Here is a 19881-nt window from a genome sequence, read left to right on the forward strand (position 1 = left end):
TTGCCTGTAATATCTTCTTTGAGAAATCTGCACAGATGGTTTCTCGCTATTCAAAATTCTATTAAAAGATCACATCTTTCAAAGAGGACTTTCTTGACCACCTTACTTGAAATAGCCCCTTCCTCCGTAATCACTTTCTACCTCCTTACATTATTTACTTTTTGCATCATTTAACATTTTCATCAATAACTGTGAAAGTCAGTTGGCTGTTTTGTTCACTGCCATTATCTGGAGAGTGCCTCCCACTTAGGAGCTACTCAATAAATATTTTTACCATGAACAAAAATAAATGAAAGGGTCTTGAGGGTAGAAAGCACATTTTACTGCTTTGATGGGATATAACCATTTCTTTTTCACATTCACATTTCATCTTATCAAAACTGGGGGAAAGAAATAAGCAACAAACTGGAAAATCAGATTTTTAGAAGTAGGTACATAATAGGGGACTAGCTTAAGGGGAGAAATGTGATGTTAATTCTTTGAAAGTGAGTAATGTAATTAGAATAGTAACACTATGAGTTTTTCTATAAACAAAATATAGCGAGATTAAATTGATAACATACGTTTCTAAAATTTTGGCTTCCTTAGAGAAAGCCAACTAAACATAAAATTTTACAGCACAGTCCAGTTTTTCAGTTTGGCCTGTATTTTCTTCGATAACACTGTTCTGAATGTACATGCAGTGTTTATTTCACAACTTCCCTCTGAATGACCTTTCAAAAATTATATGATTTTTCACGTTCATGACCAGATGTTTTCTCTAATAGAAGCATCTGATGTTTGCAGTCATCAAATAAGATTCAAAACGCCTGTTTCAAGTAAATCAGGTAGAATTCTCCATCACATCAAAAGTAAGGCTTTATTTGGTTCACAAGTAGCTTTATGAAATAAACAGAATTTAAACAATCTTCATAATTTTTTTCTTTAAAAAGGTGACAAAATGACAATGCCAGTATTTAAAAACTAATTAATGATAAGTTGCTAGATGGACCACAATTTAAAGTATGGAATATCCTTGTCTAACAAATACTTTTACTAAATTCTCTGATTTTTTTTTTTTCCCCTCACTGGTTAGCTTTGATGTGTATTTTTTGTTTGTTTTTGTTTTTTTATTATTATTATTATACTTTAAGTTCTAGGGTACATGTGCATAACGTGCAGGTTTGTTACATATGTATACTTGTGCCGTGTTGGCGTGCTGCACCCATCAACTCGTCAGCACCCATCAACTCGTCATTTACATCAGGTATAACTCCCAATGCAATCCCTCCCCCCTCCCCCCTCCCCATGATAGGCCCCGGTGTGTGATGTTCGCCTTCCCGAGTCCAAGTGATCTCATTGTTCAGTTCCCACCTATGAGTGAGAACATGCAGTGTTTGGTTTTCTGTTCTTGCGATAGTTTGCTGAGAATGATGGTTTCCAGCTGCATCCATATCCCTACAAAGGACACAAACTCATCCTTTTTTATGGCTGCATAGTATTCCATGGTGTATATGTGCCACATTTTCTTAATCCAGTCTGTCACTGATGGACATTTGAGTTGATTCCAAGTCTTTGCTATTGTGAATAATGCCGCGATAAACGTATGTGTGCATGTGTCTTTATAGCAGCATGATTTATAATCCTTTGGGTATATCCCCAGTAATGGGATGGCTGGGTCATATGGTACTTCTAGTTCTAGATCCTTGAGGAATCGCCATACTGTTTTCCATAGTGGTTGAACTAGTCTGGAGAGGATGTGGAGAAATAGGAACACTTTTACACTGTTGGTGGGATTGTAAGCTTTGATGTTTTGATCAGAGTTTTTCGAAAATTTCTAGGATCTGTTGCCTTTGGACTTTAGAACTTCTTGGAACCGCATGTCAGTACTAAAATGTTTTCTTCAGCCCTTGCTTTCCATAGCAAAAGTGTGTATGTCCATTATCCACCTAACTCATACTTAAAAACAAAACCCAAAGTGCCCTATTTCGTTTTCAAAATCAAAGAAGAAAATAGAGGGGAAGTATTTTTATGTTCTTTTCCCTAAATTGGTCAAAGCTAGTTAGTTCAAAAAAGATACAAAATATGGAATACCACCTATTTTATTTCCTGGCAACTGTTTCATTCAAATCATAGAGTAACATATAATTTACTACACTCATTTATGAATATTAATCTCACATTTTCACAGAATGAGTTAAGATCATTGATCAACTAGAACATCGACCTCACCTGTCTGTTGTTTTTAACAAAATGTTTATTCCTAGTCAAACCAGAGAATTAGACTCTCTAGATAAAATTTCAAAGCTGGAAGAAAGAGAGTAGAGGGCACATTTAGTCTACCTTCCCTCATTTTACAGATAAAAGAGGCCCACAAAGATTTTTGCAAGATCACAAAGGTGACTGGTAGCTAATCTAAGATAATGACCAAGCTCTTCCAAATCCAACTCCTTTTTCTTACTTTACCCAACTTTTCTTAATATTTAAGTTGTGTTGGAATATAATATAAAATCATCTAAGGCACTTTTTATGTATCTTTTTTTCTCATTAACTGCTTTTCAAAGAAATACGCTGTGATTTAGACATGTAGTCTTTTTTTTTTAGCAACAGGATCTCACTCCGCCACCCAGGCAGGAGGACAGTGCCTTGATCATGGTTCACTGCAGCCTCAAACTCCTGGGCTCAAGTTATCCTCCCACCTCAGCTTCCTCAGTAGCTGGGACTACAGGCTCATGTCCCCACACCTGGCTACTTTTTTAAACATTTTTGTTTGTTTGTTTGTAAAGATGAGAGTCTTGCTATGTTGTCCAGGCTGGTCTTGAACTCCTGGGCATAAACCATTCTCCTGCCTCAGCCTCCCAAAGTGCTGAGATTATAGGTGTGAGCCAGTGGGCCCAGGCTTAGTCATATTTGAAATTGGTTTTTGATTGTATGATAGTGTGTATAGGTAACATATTCCCATGGATCAAAAGTAACAAGATTTAAAGGGGCATACAGTAGAAGGTCTCCCTCTTATCCCTGTATCCAGTCACTAGTTTTCTGCCCAGAAAGCAACCAGTTTATCAGGTTTTTTGTGTATAATCACTTTAGAGAGATGCCAGAAATATAGTATCCCTTTAAACCATTTGTAACTTATGTTTTTTTTCCACTTTAATTGTATCATGGAGATGATTCTCTGTCAGTACATTAAGACCATTTAATTCTCTTTTATGGTTGTATTGTACTTTACTCCATCATGCAGATATGTTATCATTTATTATATTAATCTCTATTGACACATAAATTTAGGTTGCGAACAGTTTTTGGTTCTTAATGGCAGTATTTGAGTAAATAAACTCGCACATTCACATGTGTACATAGGTAGGATAAACTCCTAAAAATAGAATTACTTCTTTCACCCTTTTAAAGGAATTGTTTAATGAACCTCCAGAGTTGTACACGTTTCCATTCCCCTCACCATTATGTGACAATGAACCTTTTCCCATTCCCCCACTAACGGTATGTTATCAACCTTTAGCTTGTTTGTATCTGAAAGGTGAAAACGGGTATCTCAGTTTGGTTTTACTTGCTTTTGTCTTAATATGCATGAGGCTAAGTGTATTTTATATAAGAATCTGATTTACCTTTTCAGAGGTTTCTCTACCCGTATCTTTGGCTGCTTTTCCTGTTGAATTGTTCTCTTATTAATTGTTGAAACTCTCTCTGTATTAGGGAGATAGTCTTTTGTTCATAGTAGGAGCTATGCACTTTTGCCCAGTTTGTCTTTTACCTTCCCTGTGATGTTTTGTGTGTGTGTGTGTTTTTTTTGGCCATGTCATTCACATTATTTTTATGTAGTTAAATTAATCAGTGTTTCTAAATCATCTTTTTGGTTTGTGTTATACTTAGATACAATCTTCCACTCTGAGATTAGTTTTAAACATCTCTCATATTTCTTATAGTACCTTTACATTTAAATATTTGATTCATTTGAAATTGATTCTGATCTAAGACGTGAGAAATGCCTTCAGCTTGATTTTTTTTTTTCCAGTTGGTGGTGGTTCCAACCAACGTGTTCCAAAACATTTATGAAGTAATTTTTTTCCCTACTTATTTAGAATAATCCCATTATCATATACTGTATTCTTACATGTTTTGAGTCAATTTCTTGACTTGCTATGCTATTACACTGGTATATCTGTAGACATTTGCTACTAGTATGTGTTTTAATTATTAGCATAATACTTTTTAATATCTAAAGGGCTGATTCCCTATCACTGCAGGATGCATTTTTAAAGCAACAGCATAATTTGTTTCCCATTTATATTTACGTAATAACTTACATGATTTATACTCATATGATCACATTTTTTCTCCTCCTATTGCTTTCCCCATGTGTAGTATCAGAAAGCTGGTAAATTCCAAAATAATGAGATACAAGTTCAGCTGAGATTATGAGGCCGGGCTTCCCATAATTGTCAATTAATGTGTTTTGGATCTTATAAAGGAGGACATCTTTAGACAAAGGTTCTTAAGCAGCAAATGCACAATGTTTACTTGGACCAAGGTCCAAAGGGAAGAGAGTACTGTGAATAGAGGGAGGGAGTGTCCCTGAAATCATATGGCACATGTATGTTTAAATTAACAAAGGATAGACTGACGATTTCAAAGGTCCTGTAGCTTTTACACTCTGGATTAACTGTAGTTCCTTAATGTGTTGGAAATAGAACTTTCAGAAGTTAAGCCAGTGAGGCAAAACACACAATAATTCCCTTCTCCTAGGCTGACCATAGTTTTATGAAAATGAATTTTTAAGTATCTTTTCTTTGCATGAGGCTTCTTGGCAAGAAATAAAATCTGTATAATGCATTACCTCTGGCTTTTTCCTTAAAGAGCTCAAGGATAGACATATGGATAATAGCTTAAAAATATAAATATGGTCTTTCCAGTCATAGAAACCTTCCGATCCAAGAGGTGCTTTTCCCACTTTCCAAAAAATACAGGGCTATATACACATACCCATAAGGCACCAAGGCAAAATACATGGTATTTGACGCTAAAAAAAACCCGCTGAACTTTTCTTGAGTATTGCAGCCCTGTGATCAGACAGAGTGACTTGTAGTCAAATCTAGATGCCAAGTTGCTGTGTCACCTTCTAGCCAGTAAGTCCTGTAACTAAGCATTTTTGTTTGGTAAAATTATAGAAGGGATGCTGTTGGGTAAGATATTTTGTTCTATTTTGGTACCTATAGTTCATCTAGGAAAATGGCTGTCACTTGGTTTTCTCACATACTTACTTCATTTGTCTGTTTGAATGTGTGCACAGGGAGAAGTGAGTATTTATAGTGTCTTTCTAAGGAACAGTTATCCACTCCCACCCCAGGACAGACTTTCCTGATCTCTAGCAGTCTCTTTAATGAGTCCACACTGGGGGAGGCATGATACTTTCTGGTTTATGCACATATATAGGTTGGCAATGTGGAATTTATGAATGCTTCATTAGGAAAGGCCACTGCCATTATAGGATTTGTTTTGAAAAGAGTTGTCTAAGCAGCCTTCTTTTACCAAGCATGCAAATATGAACTTGTTAACTTTATTGGGATAAGACTTACAGATAGTAATATAAGGATTACAAGTTGCATACTCAAAATCATCATAAATAGTCTAAGTAATACAGTGATAGGGCCTGCGTCAGATGTCATTCGTGGAGGTAAAGATATTTTTATGAAGTGGCGAATTGTGGAATACTTGTTACATTTCCTTGATAAAGTGTAAGTCCTTCACAGTTAAAAGCAATTCTTGCTCATCTTCATATTTCTAACACAGTACCTAGCACTTGTTTGTTGAATGAATGAATGAGTGAATGAACTGCATTCCTTAGATTTTTTGAAATGAAGAGGTTAAAATGTTTCCTGGAAATAGAAAATGTACATGCACACCCATCATTGCTGCTCTACTTTGATTGAGAAGGATGCCTTAGGATCCCTTCTCCTCCGGTAATCTTTTAATTGAGTAGGTGAGAGAGGTTTTAAAATGTTCACTGAATGGCTGGATATGGAATTACAGCAGTGGACTACAAAGCCCGCTTCCTCCCCACTCATTTTTTAATTCCGTTGTAGAGAGGAGGGATAAATGGTGGAATAAAACATTCCAGAGCATTGTGACTCAATGAGCTATCACCAGAAGAAATCAAACAAAGGAGCATTTGGGCACAAATTGAAGAACGCCACCAGGGCTGTTTCTGCATTCGAGACATCCCACTAAAACTGCAACATGCTTATTTTTGCGTTGCCATAAGGATAATCTGTGTTAAAGAAAGTGTTCGCATACATACCCCTACCACTAGGTTATACATTCTGCATTAGACTCAAGGGTTCTGGTTACTTTGTTTAAACAAGTTTATAACTAAATATTGAGACTTTTCTCAAATAGGGCCTGTTTGAATTTTAGAGCTGGCAGGGAGCCTGTGGCTCAGGAAATTGAGTGGCTTCTCCAATTCTGTGCCAGAGATAGGACTAGGGATTTGATTTGGTTTTTCTAATTCTCCACATAGTGCTTTTCCACCGCACGGTGTTGTAGAAAGCCATTTTTAAAAAATTGTGATCCTGGAGCATTTTGCTCCCAGAAAGTTTTAAAAAATTGATGCATACTTGAAGTCAGGAATTATAAACTGTGGCATGTGGAACAAAATCCAGCCTGGTTTTGTATATAAAGTTTTATTGGAACACATTCGCATCCATTCATTTATATATCATCTACGGTGCTGCAATGGCAAAATGAGTGATTGCATCAGAGACCATGTGACCTGCAAAGCCTAAAATATTTATTTTTGGGACCTTTATAGAAAAAGTTGACTAGCCCTTAGCATAAAGTAAGGATGAAAAATTACCTTAAAAGTTAACATTACCAATTTTTAGTAAATTGGAAGTAAATAGGATTTCTGAGAAAGCAAAAAGGTTAGTTTGTTGTTGAGAGATATAAATAATCTATACATCCCAGCACTTTGGGAGGCCGAGACGGGCGGATCACAAGGTCAGGAGATCGAGACCATCCTGGCTAACATGGTGAAACCCCGTCTCTACTAAAAAATACAAAAAAACTAGCCGGGCGAGGTGGCGGGCGCCTGTAGTCCCAGCTACTCGGGAGGCTGAGGCAGGAGAATGGCATAAACCCGGGAGGCGAAGCTTGCAGTGAGCTGAGATCCGGCCACTGCACTCCAGCCTGGGTGACAGAGCGAGACTCCGTCTCAAAAAACAAAAACAAAACAAAAAAACAAAATAATCTATACATAAAAAAACTAAAATCCCTACTTTCATTAAACAAACAAACACAAAAAACCCTGGGTTTCTAAGGAATCTCTGAGCACTTAGACTCAGAGATTTTAGTTGCCACAATGAAACCTGTGACTTAAATAGCATTGACTATTTAATAAGATGGGAAATGCCTCAGACTGTCATTTATGTTGTGCTAACCCTGATGGAACATGAATACTCACCAAATGTCCTTCTTGGCAGGTGGAATGGATCCAACAGCAAGTGGTAAAAAAGCGGACAAAGAGGGATTATGACTTCAGTCGTGCCCAGTCTACCTATTTCAATGATCCCAAGTGGCCCAGCATGTGGTATATGGTAAGCTTGCTAAGGAAGCCTGGCCTAGGGCCATGTCATCCAGTTTTGTATTATATGCAGAGAATCTAACGGACTTGGGAGGACACAGAAATACTGACCAGGGATCATTTCCTATCTTAATACCCACCATTTGAGATTGGTTAATGGCCTATGATGCTGTCTGGATTTTCTTTCTAACATAGCTTGTTGATTATAATAAAGAGAAAAAGAAGGGAGCTCCGATTCACAGAAATTCTGCTTGAGAGCTTACTTTATGCAGTAGCTTTCTAAGTTTGGGCCAGAGGATAGAAAAATATGCAAAGGTGCACACACCCTTAGACCTATCAATAATTCATGTTCACCTCTGATACACATTTACTCCACCTTGAAACTAGTCTGGCTAATGCATACTGATTCTTGAACATCATTGAAATGACTCTGCTGGTAAGTAACAGACCCCAAACTTATGTCATCTAATATGTATCCTCTCACTTTAGGTAATAACTTTGTAAAAGTAGACCAGGAAAAGAAATCGTTGGAAAGTGTTCGGTTTGGTAGTTCATGGTTCAAGCAAAAGATTTTTCAGTGAAGGAAACTTACTTAACATGTTGGGAAGAGTAATCCACCAGTTCACTTGGCATGGCCTCCTTTGAAAACATACATCTCTAATCTCTTAGGGATTTGAGGTCGTGATCACTGAGAAATGAATTTGAATATGTTATGTACTCTTACTCATGAAATCCACATGTCACCAATTTACTCTGTAATGTGTAAATCACCCTTTACTTTTTTCTGTCTTGAAAGTTTTTATTGCTAAACTTTGCCAGCATATTATTCACTATACTACTTTAGCTGTTGTATTCCTGTTTTAGTTTTTGTATTCCTGTTCTTGCTTTTTTTACAAAATGTCTCCAAACTGAAAGAAGGACATGAATCCATGGCATTCCCATAGCTGCCTCATGCTTTCCTGGCTCCCTGCCTCCCATTCCTTCTGCCTGGAGTACGTTCACTGCCCTTCCCCACCTCCTTGGGGCAGGATCCCCTGTCCTCAGAGTCCACACCTGAGGCTGACTGCTCTGGAAGACCTTCCCTATGTTCCTGTCTTTTATCATTTTCCCTCCTCTCATCTCTTGGACCCTCTCCCCGCTGCTCATGGCATCCATCATGGCACTTTACACTGTAGTTATTCATATTGTTTTTTAACCTTCCCCGTTGGACTTGGGGGTCACTTGACGGCAAGCTCTGCATCTTGATCCCTTTTTATATCTCCCCAGAAACCTAACCCAGCACTTTGTAAGGCTGGGAATTTGTGCTTATTTTGCGATGGGTGAATGTGGCTAGTATTTCTCTTAATTTCCCTTTTCTTGGTCTTACCCAGAAATGAAAGGTTATGGAAATATTTTGGACTCCAAACAGAATTTTACAGAGAAATCTTTCTCATGTTTAAGGGGAAAAAAGGGAGGAATCTTAAAGCTAAGTTCCAGGGGAGGTGGGAATCTAAGCATCATTTCGGTGGGAATCCCCTGAGGGACAGGAAGATAGGTGGCAGGTTATTAGCCCCAACACCCGCAGAGAGTGAACCCCAAGGGAAGGCATTGGAGGGAGCACTGGCAGGAGCTAAGGAGCTTTGTCTGCACTGACAAAATGATAAGAATGTAATGGGATTGAGATATAGGAGGAAACAAAGCTGCCTCTACACCCCTGTTTATAAGACCAGGTTGAGAGAGACCCTCTTTGCTTGTTCTCATAGGAAAGAGCCAAATTGCTGTCTGTGCATGATCCACTGGACAGTAGAACTATCTGGCAGCTTTCCCTGATCCTCTCTTCACCCCAGCAGGGCAGACTGAACTCTAGCAGGAGCCATGACCAAGGCTTTAGCCCTTTGGCTAGCCTGGTGGCTGAAGGTTTCAGTGCCTGCATAGTGAGATCTTGTCACTCTGAAGAACCACTATTATTTCATGTCTTTCTGACATGAGGAAAGACTGAGAGAAGAGCTTTTGATTGGCCATTTAACATGTTGGGTGTTTTACAATACATATTTGATGATAATATTACAAATAGGTAACATTTATTGAGCACTTACTATGCGCCAGGCAATGTGCTAAGTCTTTATGAGGTTTTTTTGTTTTGTTTTGTTTTGTTTTTCTTTTTGGAGAGAGTCTCGCTGTGTCAGGCTGCAGTACAGTGATGTGGTCTCGGCTCACTGCAGCCTTGACCTCCTGGGCTCAAGCAGTCCTCGCATCTCTGCCTCCCAAATAACTGGGACAACAAGTGCGCACTACCATGCTTGGTTAATTTCTGTAGTTTTTGTAGAAGAGGGGTTTCACCGTGTTGCCCAGGCTGATCTTGACCTCCTAGACTCAAGTGATCCTCCCACCTTAGCCTCCTAAATAGCTGGGACCACAGGTGCATGCCACCCTCCTTGGTTAATTTTTAAACTTTTTGTAGAGACACGGTCTCACTGTATTGCTCAGACTGGTCTTGAACTCCTGGGCTCAAATGATCCTCCCACTTAGCCTCCAAAGTATTGGGATTACATGTGTGAGCCACTGTGCCTGGCCATGAATATTTTTCTAATGCAGCTGGAACAAATGTGTGTGTTAAAATTGGCCCTAATTTAAAAATGAGAAATCTGTGAGGCTTATGAAATTTAGTTAACTTACCTAAGATCACCAAGCCTGAACGTGGTGGAGATGCCAAGGCAGGCAGGTTGATGCAGAGTCCACGGGATTAGCACAGCATCCTGTCTCCACCCTTCTGCTATTTACGGGTGCTGTGAGGAAGCCTCTGATCTATCCAGAGAGAAATGACTGAAACACACATGACAGAATGGTGGGTCCCCTGTAGGATGAACAAAGTATCTTGAGGACAACCAAAGTGCTTTACAGATTCCTGTTAAATGACTACTTTCCTTTAATAAAAGGGATGGGAAGCAGGTTCCATACCTTATGCTTCTCTGTTAGGACAGAACGAGAGGCAAGACTCTCAGATCTGCAAAGCTGGATGCCCATCCCCATTGCTTCACTTAGAATCTCCATGATTGAATTGGTCCAACTCTCCTCAACTGTAACATAAGTGTCTAGCTCTTATGTATGAGTGGTGTTTTGCTGCATAACAAAACTTAGTTTTGTTAGAACTTAGTTTTTAAAACAATTATCTCCCAGCCTGGGCAACACGATGAAGCCCCATCTGTACCAGAAATACAAAATTTAGCTGGGCGAAGTGGCGTGCTCCAGCTACCTGGGAGGCTGAGATGGGAAGATGCCTTGAAACCTGGGAGGCAGAGGTTGCAGTGAGCCATGATTGCACCACTGCACTCCAGCCTGGGTGATAGAATGAGACCCCCTCTCAAATTAAAAAAAACAAAACAATTATCTCATAGATTCTGAGGGTCAGGAATTCAGATGGAGCCCAGGGACAATGACTTTCCTCTGTTCTGGGATGTCTGGGGCTTCAGCTGGAAGACGCAAAGTCTTGGTGAGAGTGGGAGGATAGACTTCAAGGTGGCCCAGTCACAAAGCTGGCACATGGGTTCCTCGCTATGTGGGCCTCACCACAGGGCTGTGTGAGTGTCCACTTGCCATGGGACTGGCTTCCCAGGCAGGTGGTCCAAGAGGTCATGTTGGAAGTGGTGATGTCTTTTATGACATCTAACCTCAGACGTCACAGACCCTTATTTCTGTAGTTTTCTATTGGTCACAGGAGTCAACGCTGATTCAGTGTAACAGGGAACATGTATGGGTGATGTACTAGGAGGTGAGGAGTGTTGGGAGCCATCCTGGAGGCCGGCTACCACAATTAATGAAATTTTTAATGAGAAGGCTTTAACACAGTACCTGACACCAGAAAACCCTCAGTCAATCATAATTGTTATTATTCTCTGACTTCTTAATTGCAATACATGGTAGTTCCTTTTTACCTTTTACTTAAATTAGTCAAAGAAGGGTGAGAGCCCGTGTCCAGTGGGCATCCTTTGGAGTACTGTTTGGCAGCACATCACTGACACAACCCAGGCAGGGTGCTGATATCCTTCTTCCTTTTCCTGAGCCCTGGAGCTGCTGCTGTGTATCTGACCTCCGTAGGGTCCTGCCTCCAGCTCGTTAGCCTGGGCCCGTTTCTGTCATTCAATATTTATCACAGGAGAATGGAGATTAAAGAATGGCATGAAGTGTGCCTGAGTGTCTCTTTTAATTAACTTGAAAGTTTTTCCCATGTCGCTCCTCCCCTTGGAAACTGGTGTGCAAAATCATTATGTCTAGCCTTGAGGCTTGGGCAACATATTCAGGGAAAAGTGCTTTTATGAGTTTGTTATGGATATGATAGCTGTATAATTACTGCTCTATCCTGACATACTGTGTTGAGATTTCTAGGAGTTGGAGGGTTAATCCTAGAAATTCGACTCACTTCTGATTGCACTGACAAACTTCTCCTGCATCTATTATTTGTTAGACATGGTGCTAAGTGCTGAGAGTTTAGAAAAACATGGTTTGTGCCTCCTAAGATTAATAAAGCATCAAAGAAAACTTGACTGGGCAAGCATCTCCCTGCTAAAAGTTTCTCTGGGATCATGTGCATACATTTAGCCTCTGCTGCCTGGACATTGGCCCTTAATTTTTGCTTGCAGATTTGTTTCTTCCATTAGAAGCTCCTGCAGAACTGTTAAACAAATCCAAGCTTGGGCCTTCCTTTAGGTTTTGGTGTGGAGTGGGGCTAAGGCAGTGGGATGTCATCAGAATTCCCCAGGTGATTCTAACGTGTAGTATGTGGTAAATGCTCAAAAAATTCTGATTGAATAAATAGATGAGCAAACTCTATAATAAAAGCAAACCTGTGTCATTTCCATGGTAGAGGACGCTTAGTGTGTGTCAACCATTTTGCCACACTTTCATGTGTATTATCTTATCGCCAGTATTCCAGTGAGTTAATAACCACCGTTATTATCTTCATGTTATAGATGAGGAAATGAAAGCAAAGTTAAGTCACCTGCCCAAAGTCACACCATTTACCAGGGACTGACCCTGGTGTTCAAACTCAGTCATTTACTTGTAACATAATTCTACATCATGCTCGATAAAGGACAGGCATTAGAATCACCTGGAGGTCTTCTTAAAACTTGCCTACCCTCCAACCCCCAGCACAGAATCTGGGAATTTGTATTTCTAGCAAGTTTCCAATTGATACTGATGCTGGGGTCTCAAAACCCCTTTGAGACACCACTTTCCTACCGTATTTAAACCCAAGTTTGTGTGAGCACAGCCTCCCAGTTATCAAATGGGGAAAGAAAGTCTTTTAAAATTATGGGGCATTTTAAAGCACTTGGTCAATTTAACTTTTTCTGGATCTTATACTTTCCTCTTACTGACACAATTTTCTATTTGGAAAGCTGGCAGCTCTAATATGAGAAGATATTTTCACTTTACCTTCACTGATTGAAAATACCCTTGGCTTATATATTCTTTCAAGCTTCTCCAGAGACAAAGGATATCTGATAGGAAAGGTCATGAGGATTTGGCCACATCTTTGGGAACTCAGTGTAATAGAATTGGTTTTAAGGTACCTAACTGATACAATGAGCCATATTTTCATGACTAAAGAAAACTCAGTTTGACTCTAGAGAGAGCAAGGTGAAGTAAGACTCTTCCCCAAGAATCTGGGACTATCAATTGAGAAAGTTCAAGGAGTTAAATATTTTTAAAATTATAAAATATTTAGGATGTTCAAGACAGCCTAGGCAACAGAGTGAGATCCCCTCTCTAAAAAAAAAAGTAAAATAATAATTAAAAAATAAGCTAAGCGTGGTGGCATGTACCAGTACTTCCTGCTACTTGGGAGGCTGAGGCAGGAAGATCACTTGAGTCTAGGAGGTCGAGGCTCCAGTGAGCTATGATTGCACCATTATGCTCTGACCTGGGAGACAGAGCAAGACCCCATCTCTAAAAATCACAAATAAATAAATATTGAAATGGCTGTCCACCCACCCCCAAACTAAGGAATGGAGTATCATCTGTATAATTGAAGTCCTTTGTGATCTCTATTTTAGTAGCATGTCTTCATCGTCTGCAGTCTACTTGCACTGAATTCGAAATACATTGTGAGGGTTCTCCCTTGTTGGTGGGAGGCTTCCCTTTGTAGGAGGGCTTATTCAATTTACAATAGATGTGTGTTTCTGAAATCAACGTAAAATACACATTCGTACATGGAATTCAACAGCTGGGCTATTGCATAGTCCCAAGATGACAACTTAGAAATGACACTTGGCTGAAAATGTGAGTTTAATAGAAAAGATCTTTTATTCCTTTAGTTATGTAAATATTTCATTGTTTAAGGAAATTGATGTCGCATTTATGGTATTTCAAGTTTAACTGTTAGCCAATAATGATTTTGGAGAAGCCCGTAGTAAATAACTGTAAATACACACACACACACACACAATTTTTTTTCTGCCTCACAGAAGGACTCAAAAGTGTTTCTATTTGACTCTCAACCTCTAGTAATTCATGTCTGGTACTCCTGACTCATCATCCTAGTTAGCACAGTAGAACTTTTTGTGATGAATTTTGGGTGGCCTATTTAATATGCATTATTTAAAGGCAGACTGTAATAAATGGATTCATTTTTGATGCACTACCTCAGATTTCATGAATGCTCTCTGGGTGGTTTTTCTGAGGGGGAAAACAATTCATATTTGTCGATCAGCAGAGTGAAAATTAGCTGAATTCGGTTATGTGTGTGGGGCATATCTGCCAAAAGCTATGAACTAGCTAGGATAGTAATTGTGAAAAATGATTTTAAGCCCCATGGCTTTTTCTCAGCCAACTGGATGGTGTTCAGTACTCCATGAGTTTGAGACATCACTGTCTCTGCGGTTGGCACACATTTTTCTAATGATTTATACTGTCATTTGACTCATAAAATCTGGTGGAGTTTGTGGCATTATTGTCCTGGCAGCTTGGAAAGCGTCCTTTTAAGACACCCTATTTAGCTGTTTTAATTGAAAATGCAACATGGTAGACATCTGCAACCATGTGGCACATTCTAATGCAAGCAGGAGACCTCCTGAGAAAGGACAGATGCCAGCTAGGCAGTAAATAATGAACTGGTAGGAACTCGTAAGAGTTGAGATGTAGTTTTATTGTACTGGTCCTAGCTCTGTGACCTCTAGAAAGGTATTTACCTCTCTCAACCTTAGTTCAGTTGAAAAACTGAGGAATCTGGACTAGATACTTTCTTAAGATCATTCCTGCTTGAACATCTAGTTCTACACGGCTAGTTGTACTGCATATTGAGCCTAGAGCGATCACGTACCATCAATGGGCCCATGTCTTGATCTCCAGCCAAGAGCTACCCCATGAGATGTATACCATGCTTTCATGACATTACTAATTCAAAGTCAATATGTACCTTGTTTCGGAGATCCCAAGACCACCTACAAATTTGGTAAATCACTAGGAAGACTTACATGACTCATCATGTAGTCATACTCATGGCTATGATTTATTTCCTAAAAAGGGTACAAAGCACAATCAGCAGAAAGAAAAAGCACATGGGGTGAAGTCTGGAGGAAACCAGAATCAAGCTTCCAAGAGACTTACTTTAGTAGATCACACAGAAAGCACTTAGTTCCTCTAGCACTGAATTGTGACCACACAGGTGAAATGCTGTCTACCAGGGAAGCTCATTAGAGACTCAGTGCCCAGTATTAGGAGATGGTCTCATAGGCATCCCTTGCCCACCATGTACCAAAATTCCACATTCACAGAAGAAAAGCAGGTGTTCACAATAAACCCTATCATTTGTATAAATGGTTTAAGTGCAGTGAGCAATTCTAACTGGGGAATGGCAGGAACCCTCCTGAAACCCAAGTTCCCAGATACCAACCAGCCCAACCTTGCACACAGGACTTTCAAAGTCCACCAGTCTCAGGTCTGCTATGTCAACTCCTCTGCACTTTTCCAAACCAAATTCGTGATCTTACCCCCCAGATTTACCTGCTTCCACTGTTTTTGCTCTTAGCGAGTAGAGAGAAACCTGGATGTCATCCTTCACTCTACCCTTAAAACCAATCTACCACCAAGTCAAAGCTGTTTTACCTCTTGAGTCAGTTGCCATCTTCCCTTCCCCACCACCACCTTTTAGTCTAAGCCATCGCCTATTAACTAGACTACTACAACAGCAACAGCTAGTTATCCACCTCCCAGTTTCTTTTTTTTTTCTTTTCTCTCTCTTTTTTTTTTTTTTTTTTTGTGAGATGGAGTCTTACTCTGTTGCCCAGGCTAGAATGCAGTGGCACAATCTCAGCTCACTGCAACCTCCATCTCCCGGGTTCATGCAATTCTCCTGCCTCAGCCTCTCAAGTAGCAGGGACTACAGGCACGTGCCACCACGCCCAGCGAATTTTTTATATTTTTAGTAGAGATGGGGTTTCACCATGTTAACCAGCATGGTCTTGATCTCCTGACCTTGTGATCCACCCGCCTCAGCCTTCCAAAGTGCTGGGATTACAGATGTGAGCCACCACACCCGCCCCCACCTCCCAGTTTCTACTTCTGAACTCTTCCGGTCTTTTCCTCATACAGTAGCCAGAGTGATTATTAAAACCCCAAACCAACCAACCAAAGAAAACACCTCCCCATTTAGTCACTTCCCTTTGCTTAACACTTCTGAAAAGACTTCCCCCTGTTTTAGGAATAAAAACCCAAATCCATGCCATTGCCTTTAAGGCCTCACGTGATTTGTTCTCTGCTCACCTCTCCAAACATCTTGCAGTACTTTCTACTTCACTTTCTGCTTTCAGCCCATAGGCCTTATTTTTCTTCATAGAACATACCAAATTCCTTCCCTTCACAGATCCTGTACACATGGTCTCTGCCTGGATGCTTCTCCCGTGTCCCTCTGTTGGGTTAATTCCAGTGCTCCCTTGAGATTCCCATAATCTTGAGTAGCCAGGTCACCCACTCCATTTGCTATGTCACCATGCACACCTCTTTTTGTGTATTTAATGCAGTTATAATTTTCCATCTGTGTGTGTGATCGTGTGATAACTATCTTTCCCATTAGATACATTCTATGGAGGAAGAAACCATAAAAATCATCATGGAAACCTTAGTGACTCCCATAGTTCCTGATATAAAATAGGCCTCTATAAATATGTGTTGAATGAATGAATGGATTAATAAAGCATGAATAAATAAAACATTATTTGTGCTAATGTTTATACTGTACTATATTTCTAGTTTACTTTAACTTCAATAAACTGCCAGTAAAAGGAGAAATGGGTGTTTTATGATTTTTGGGGGATGTTTTGGAAGAAGTTATGTCTTTGTGATTTTATCTGGGAGTGCTTTTTCTGATGTCTTGAATTGAGTGTTGTGTTCTTGAGGTATTCTTGTGATTTGGCCCTCATATCTGGTGCATTTACAACTTTCCTACTTGGCTTCTAGTCACGGAGGACTATTTATTTCACTTAGGTCTGTGGGCTAGATGGAGGTCCAGTCTGTTAATAGTTGCAAATGTTGACAATACTTTTAACAGGATTCATTCATACACACACACACCCACACACCCACACCCCTCTCTGATCTTGTTCTCTTCCCAATAATGATGACTTCAATAGGAAGAAAAAGTCAATAATATTTCATAATATTTCTTTACCATTTGTTTCCTACCCAGTATTTCTTTCATTGTGGGTAGTAATCATAATTTTCTGTGGTAGTTTGTGAAGATCTATTTCTACTATGGCATTTTGAAAATCTCTCATTTCCTTGATGAGTTTAGACCTGTGAGACTTCCAAATACTGGGCCAAGGCTATTTAGGGAGCCAAACATGTGAATGACTGAGCTGGAATAATAGCACCTCCTTAAAAAAAAAAAAAAAACAACCAACTTTGTATTCATTAAATCAATAACACAAAATAAAAATTTTCATAATTAATAATTCCAAGAAAAAGCAAACTTGTATCTCAGGTGTGGTCTGTATTTGTTCTACAGCTTAGGGAATCCCAACTGAATCAAAGTTCCTATGAAGAAGACTTTTATTAATGCATTTATTTATTCATTCATTTATATTTGGCAAAGATTTATTTTTTCCAAGAACTTATATTATTCCTGATGCCAAGGATAAAATAGTAAATGCAATGACCATGTTGCCTTCTTTAATGAAGCTTAAGGGGAGCATTTTGGCCGGGCGCGGTGGCTCAAGCCTGTAATCCCAGCACTTTGGGAGGCCGAGACGGGCGGATCACGAGGTCAGGAGATCGAGACCATCCTGGCTAACACGGTGAAACCCCGTCTCTACTAAAAATACAAAAAAAAAAAAAACTAGCCGGGCGAGGTGGCGGGCGCCTGTAGTCCCAGCTACTCAGGAGGCTGAGGCAGGAGAATGGCGCAAACCCGGGAGGCGGAGCTTGCAGTGAGCTGAGATCCGGCCACTGCACTCCAGCCCGGGCTACAGAGCAAGACTCCGTCTCAAAAAAAAAAAAAAAAAGGGGGGGGAGCATTTTATGGGTAGGGATTTCGGTAATTTTTATCCTTTTGCCTAATCAGTTGATGCTGGCCTACTCGGACTTGGCAGAACTATAATTGGGTACTTGTTAATTAAGTTATGATAATTATGACAACTGCGATTTCATTGTCCCACATGATGGTTGTGATGGAAGTGGCTATATTAAGAATGTTAAATTGGCAGGGCGCGGTGGCTCACACCTGTAATCCCAGCACTTTGGGAGGCCGAGGCAGGCAGATCACGAGGTCAGGAGATCGAGACCATCCTGGCTAACATGGTGAAACCCCGTCTCTACTAAAAATACAAGAAATTAGCTGGCCATGGTGGCGGGCACCTGTAGTCCCAGCTACTCGGGAGGCTGAGGCAGGAGAATGGCGTGAACCCGAGAGGCGGAGTTTGCAGTGAACCGAGATAGCACCATTGCACTCCAGCCTGGGTGACAGAGCGAGACTCCATCTCAAAAAACAAAACAGCAACAAGAAAAAAAAGAATGTTAAATTAACCTATAAGTAGCTACCCAAAGTGCTTCCAGAAGATGCCAGTAATTAATGGTCCACTGAGAAAAACCATTTTGATAACATCTATTTCTGCAAGTGCAAATTATTACAACCTTTTAAGAATTTCCTTGCACAAGGTACAACTTATTTCATACTGGTAATTTATTTTCTCAGCTGTGCTGTCAAAGAGTAAAAAATTCGTGAGTAGTCTTGCCCTCTGGGCCCCTCTCTACCATGATGGTTCTGTTAACAGAAGCAAAGGTTTTTATTTTTATTTTTATTTTTATTTTTATTATTTATTTTTTTTTTTTTTTGAGACGGAGTCTCGCTCTGTCACCCAGGCTGGAGTGCAGTGGCCGGATCTCAGCTCACTGCAAGCTCCGCCTCCCGGGTTTACGCCATTCTCCGGCCTCAGCCTCCCGAGTAGCTGGGACTACAGGCGCCCGCCACCTCACCCGGCTAGTTTTTTGTATTTCTTAATAGAGACGGGGTTTCACCGTGTTAGCCAGGATGGTCTCGATCTCCTGACCTCGTGATCCGCCCGTCTCGGCCTCCCAAAGTGCTGGGATTACAGGCTTGAGCCACCGCGCCCGGCCAGGTTTTTTTTTTTAAATCAAGATTTTAGCTAAGATTTTTCTTTAATTAGTAACTCATTCTCTTTTGGAGAGCAGATAGGATTGACCCTTGACCTGTCTTAATCTGTGGTTGTCTCCCTGAACATGTTGATTCAAGTTCTTTTATCAAACAGCTGCTCTGGTACCTCATTGCTCATTTACTTTTCACTCCGTATTGAGATTAGTTGTAGTGATCAAGGCACATTTTTCTGGCTTACTGTAACCTATCTCTCTGCCAATAACTAGGGTTCTTTTAGTAATTGCTCAATAAATGTCTGTGGATATAACATGAGGAGAGAGCCGGTCATTTAGATTTCTTCATTTACAAATTCACAGAAGTAAATTTGGCTCTTTCTAAAAGGTGATTATGCCTTCAGATGTCCTGTGTTGAGATTCACGTTCTAAAATTATCTGAGATAGAGGCATCTGGAATGCTTCTTTTTCTTAATTTTGGTTGGCAGTGGACTTGGCTAGGAAATTAATGGAGTAAAAGGAATGATTTTTAGCAATCCAGTGATGAAAAGAATTGGAAAGAAGAAAAATGCCTAAATCGCCTGGGGAGAAAGTATTAACCATCTTCAAGTAGAATTCTCATGCACATCAATATGATTTTTCCAATTTCTTCAGTGTAAGGAGATCCTTGGTAGGCTGCCTCAGCCTAAGGTTGAGATTGTAGACTGGTGGTGGATAGCTCAAAATGCAGA

The 19881-nt window shown here is 40.0% G+C and overlaps 1 protein-coding gene across 5 annotated transcripts in view; it reads left to right on the top strand.

Moving 5' to 3' along the window:
* The window catches only part of PCSK5 (proprotein convertase subtilisin/kexin type 5), a 465827-nt gene that overhangs the window by 89337 nt on the left and 356609 nt on the right, over positions 1-19881 (top strand). For all 5 annotated transcript variants that reach the window (XM_005581952.5, XM_005581953.5, XM_074017691.1 and 2 more), the window contains exon 3: positions 7473-7586. In XM_005581952.5, the coding sequence (XP_005582009.3) occupies positions 7473-7586 (114 nt within the window). The remainder of the gene's footprint in view (positions 1-7472; positions 7587-19881) is intronic.

The sequence above is a fragment of the Macaca fascicularis genome, chromosome 15, assembly GCF_037993035.2.
Source record: "Macaca fascicularis isolate 582-1 chromosome 15, T2T-MFA8v1.1".
Lineage (NCBI taxonomy): Eukaryota > Metazoa > Chordata > Mammalia > Primates > Cercopithecidae > Macaca > Macaca fascicularis.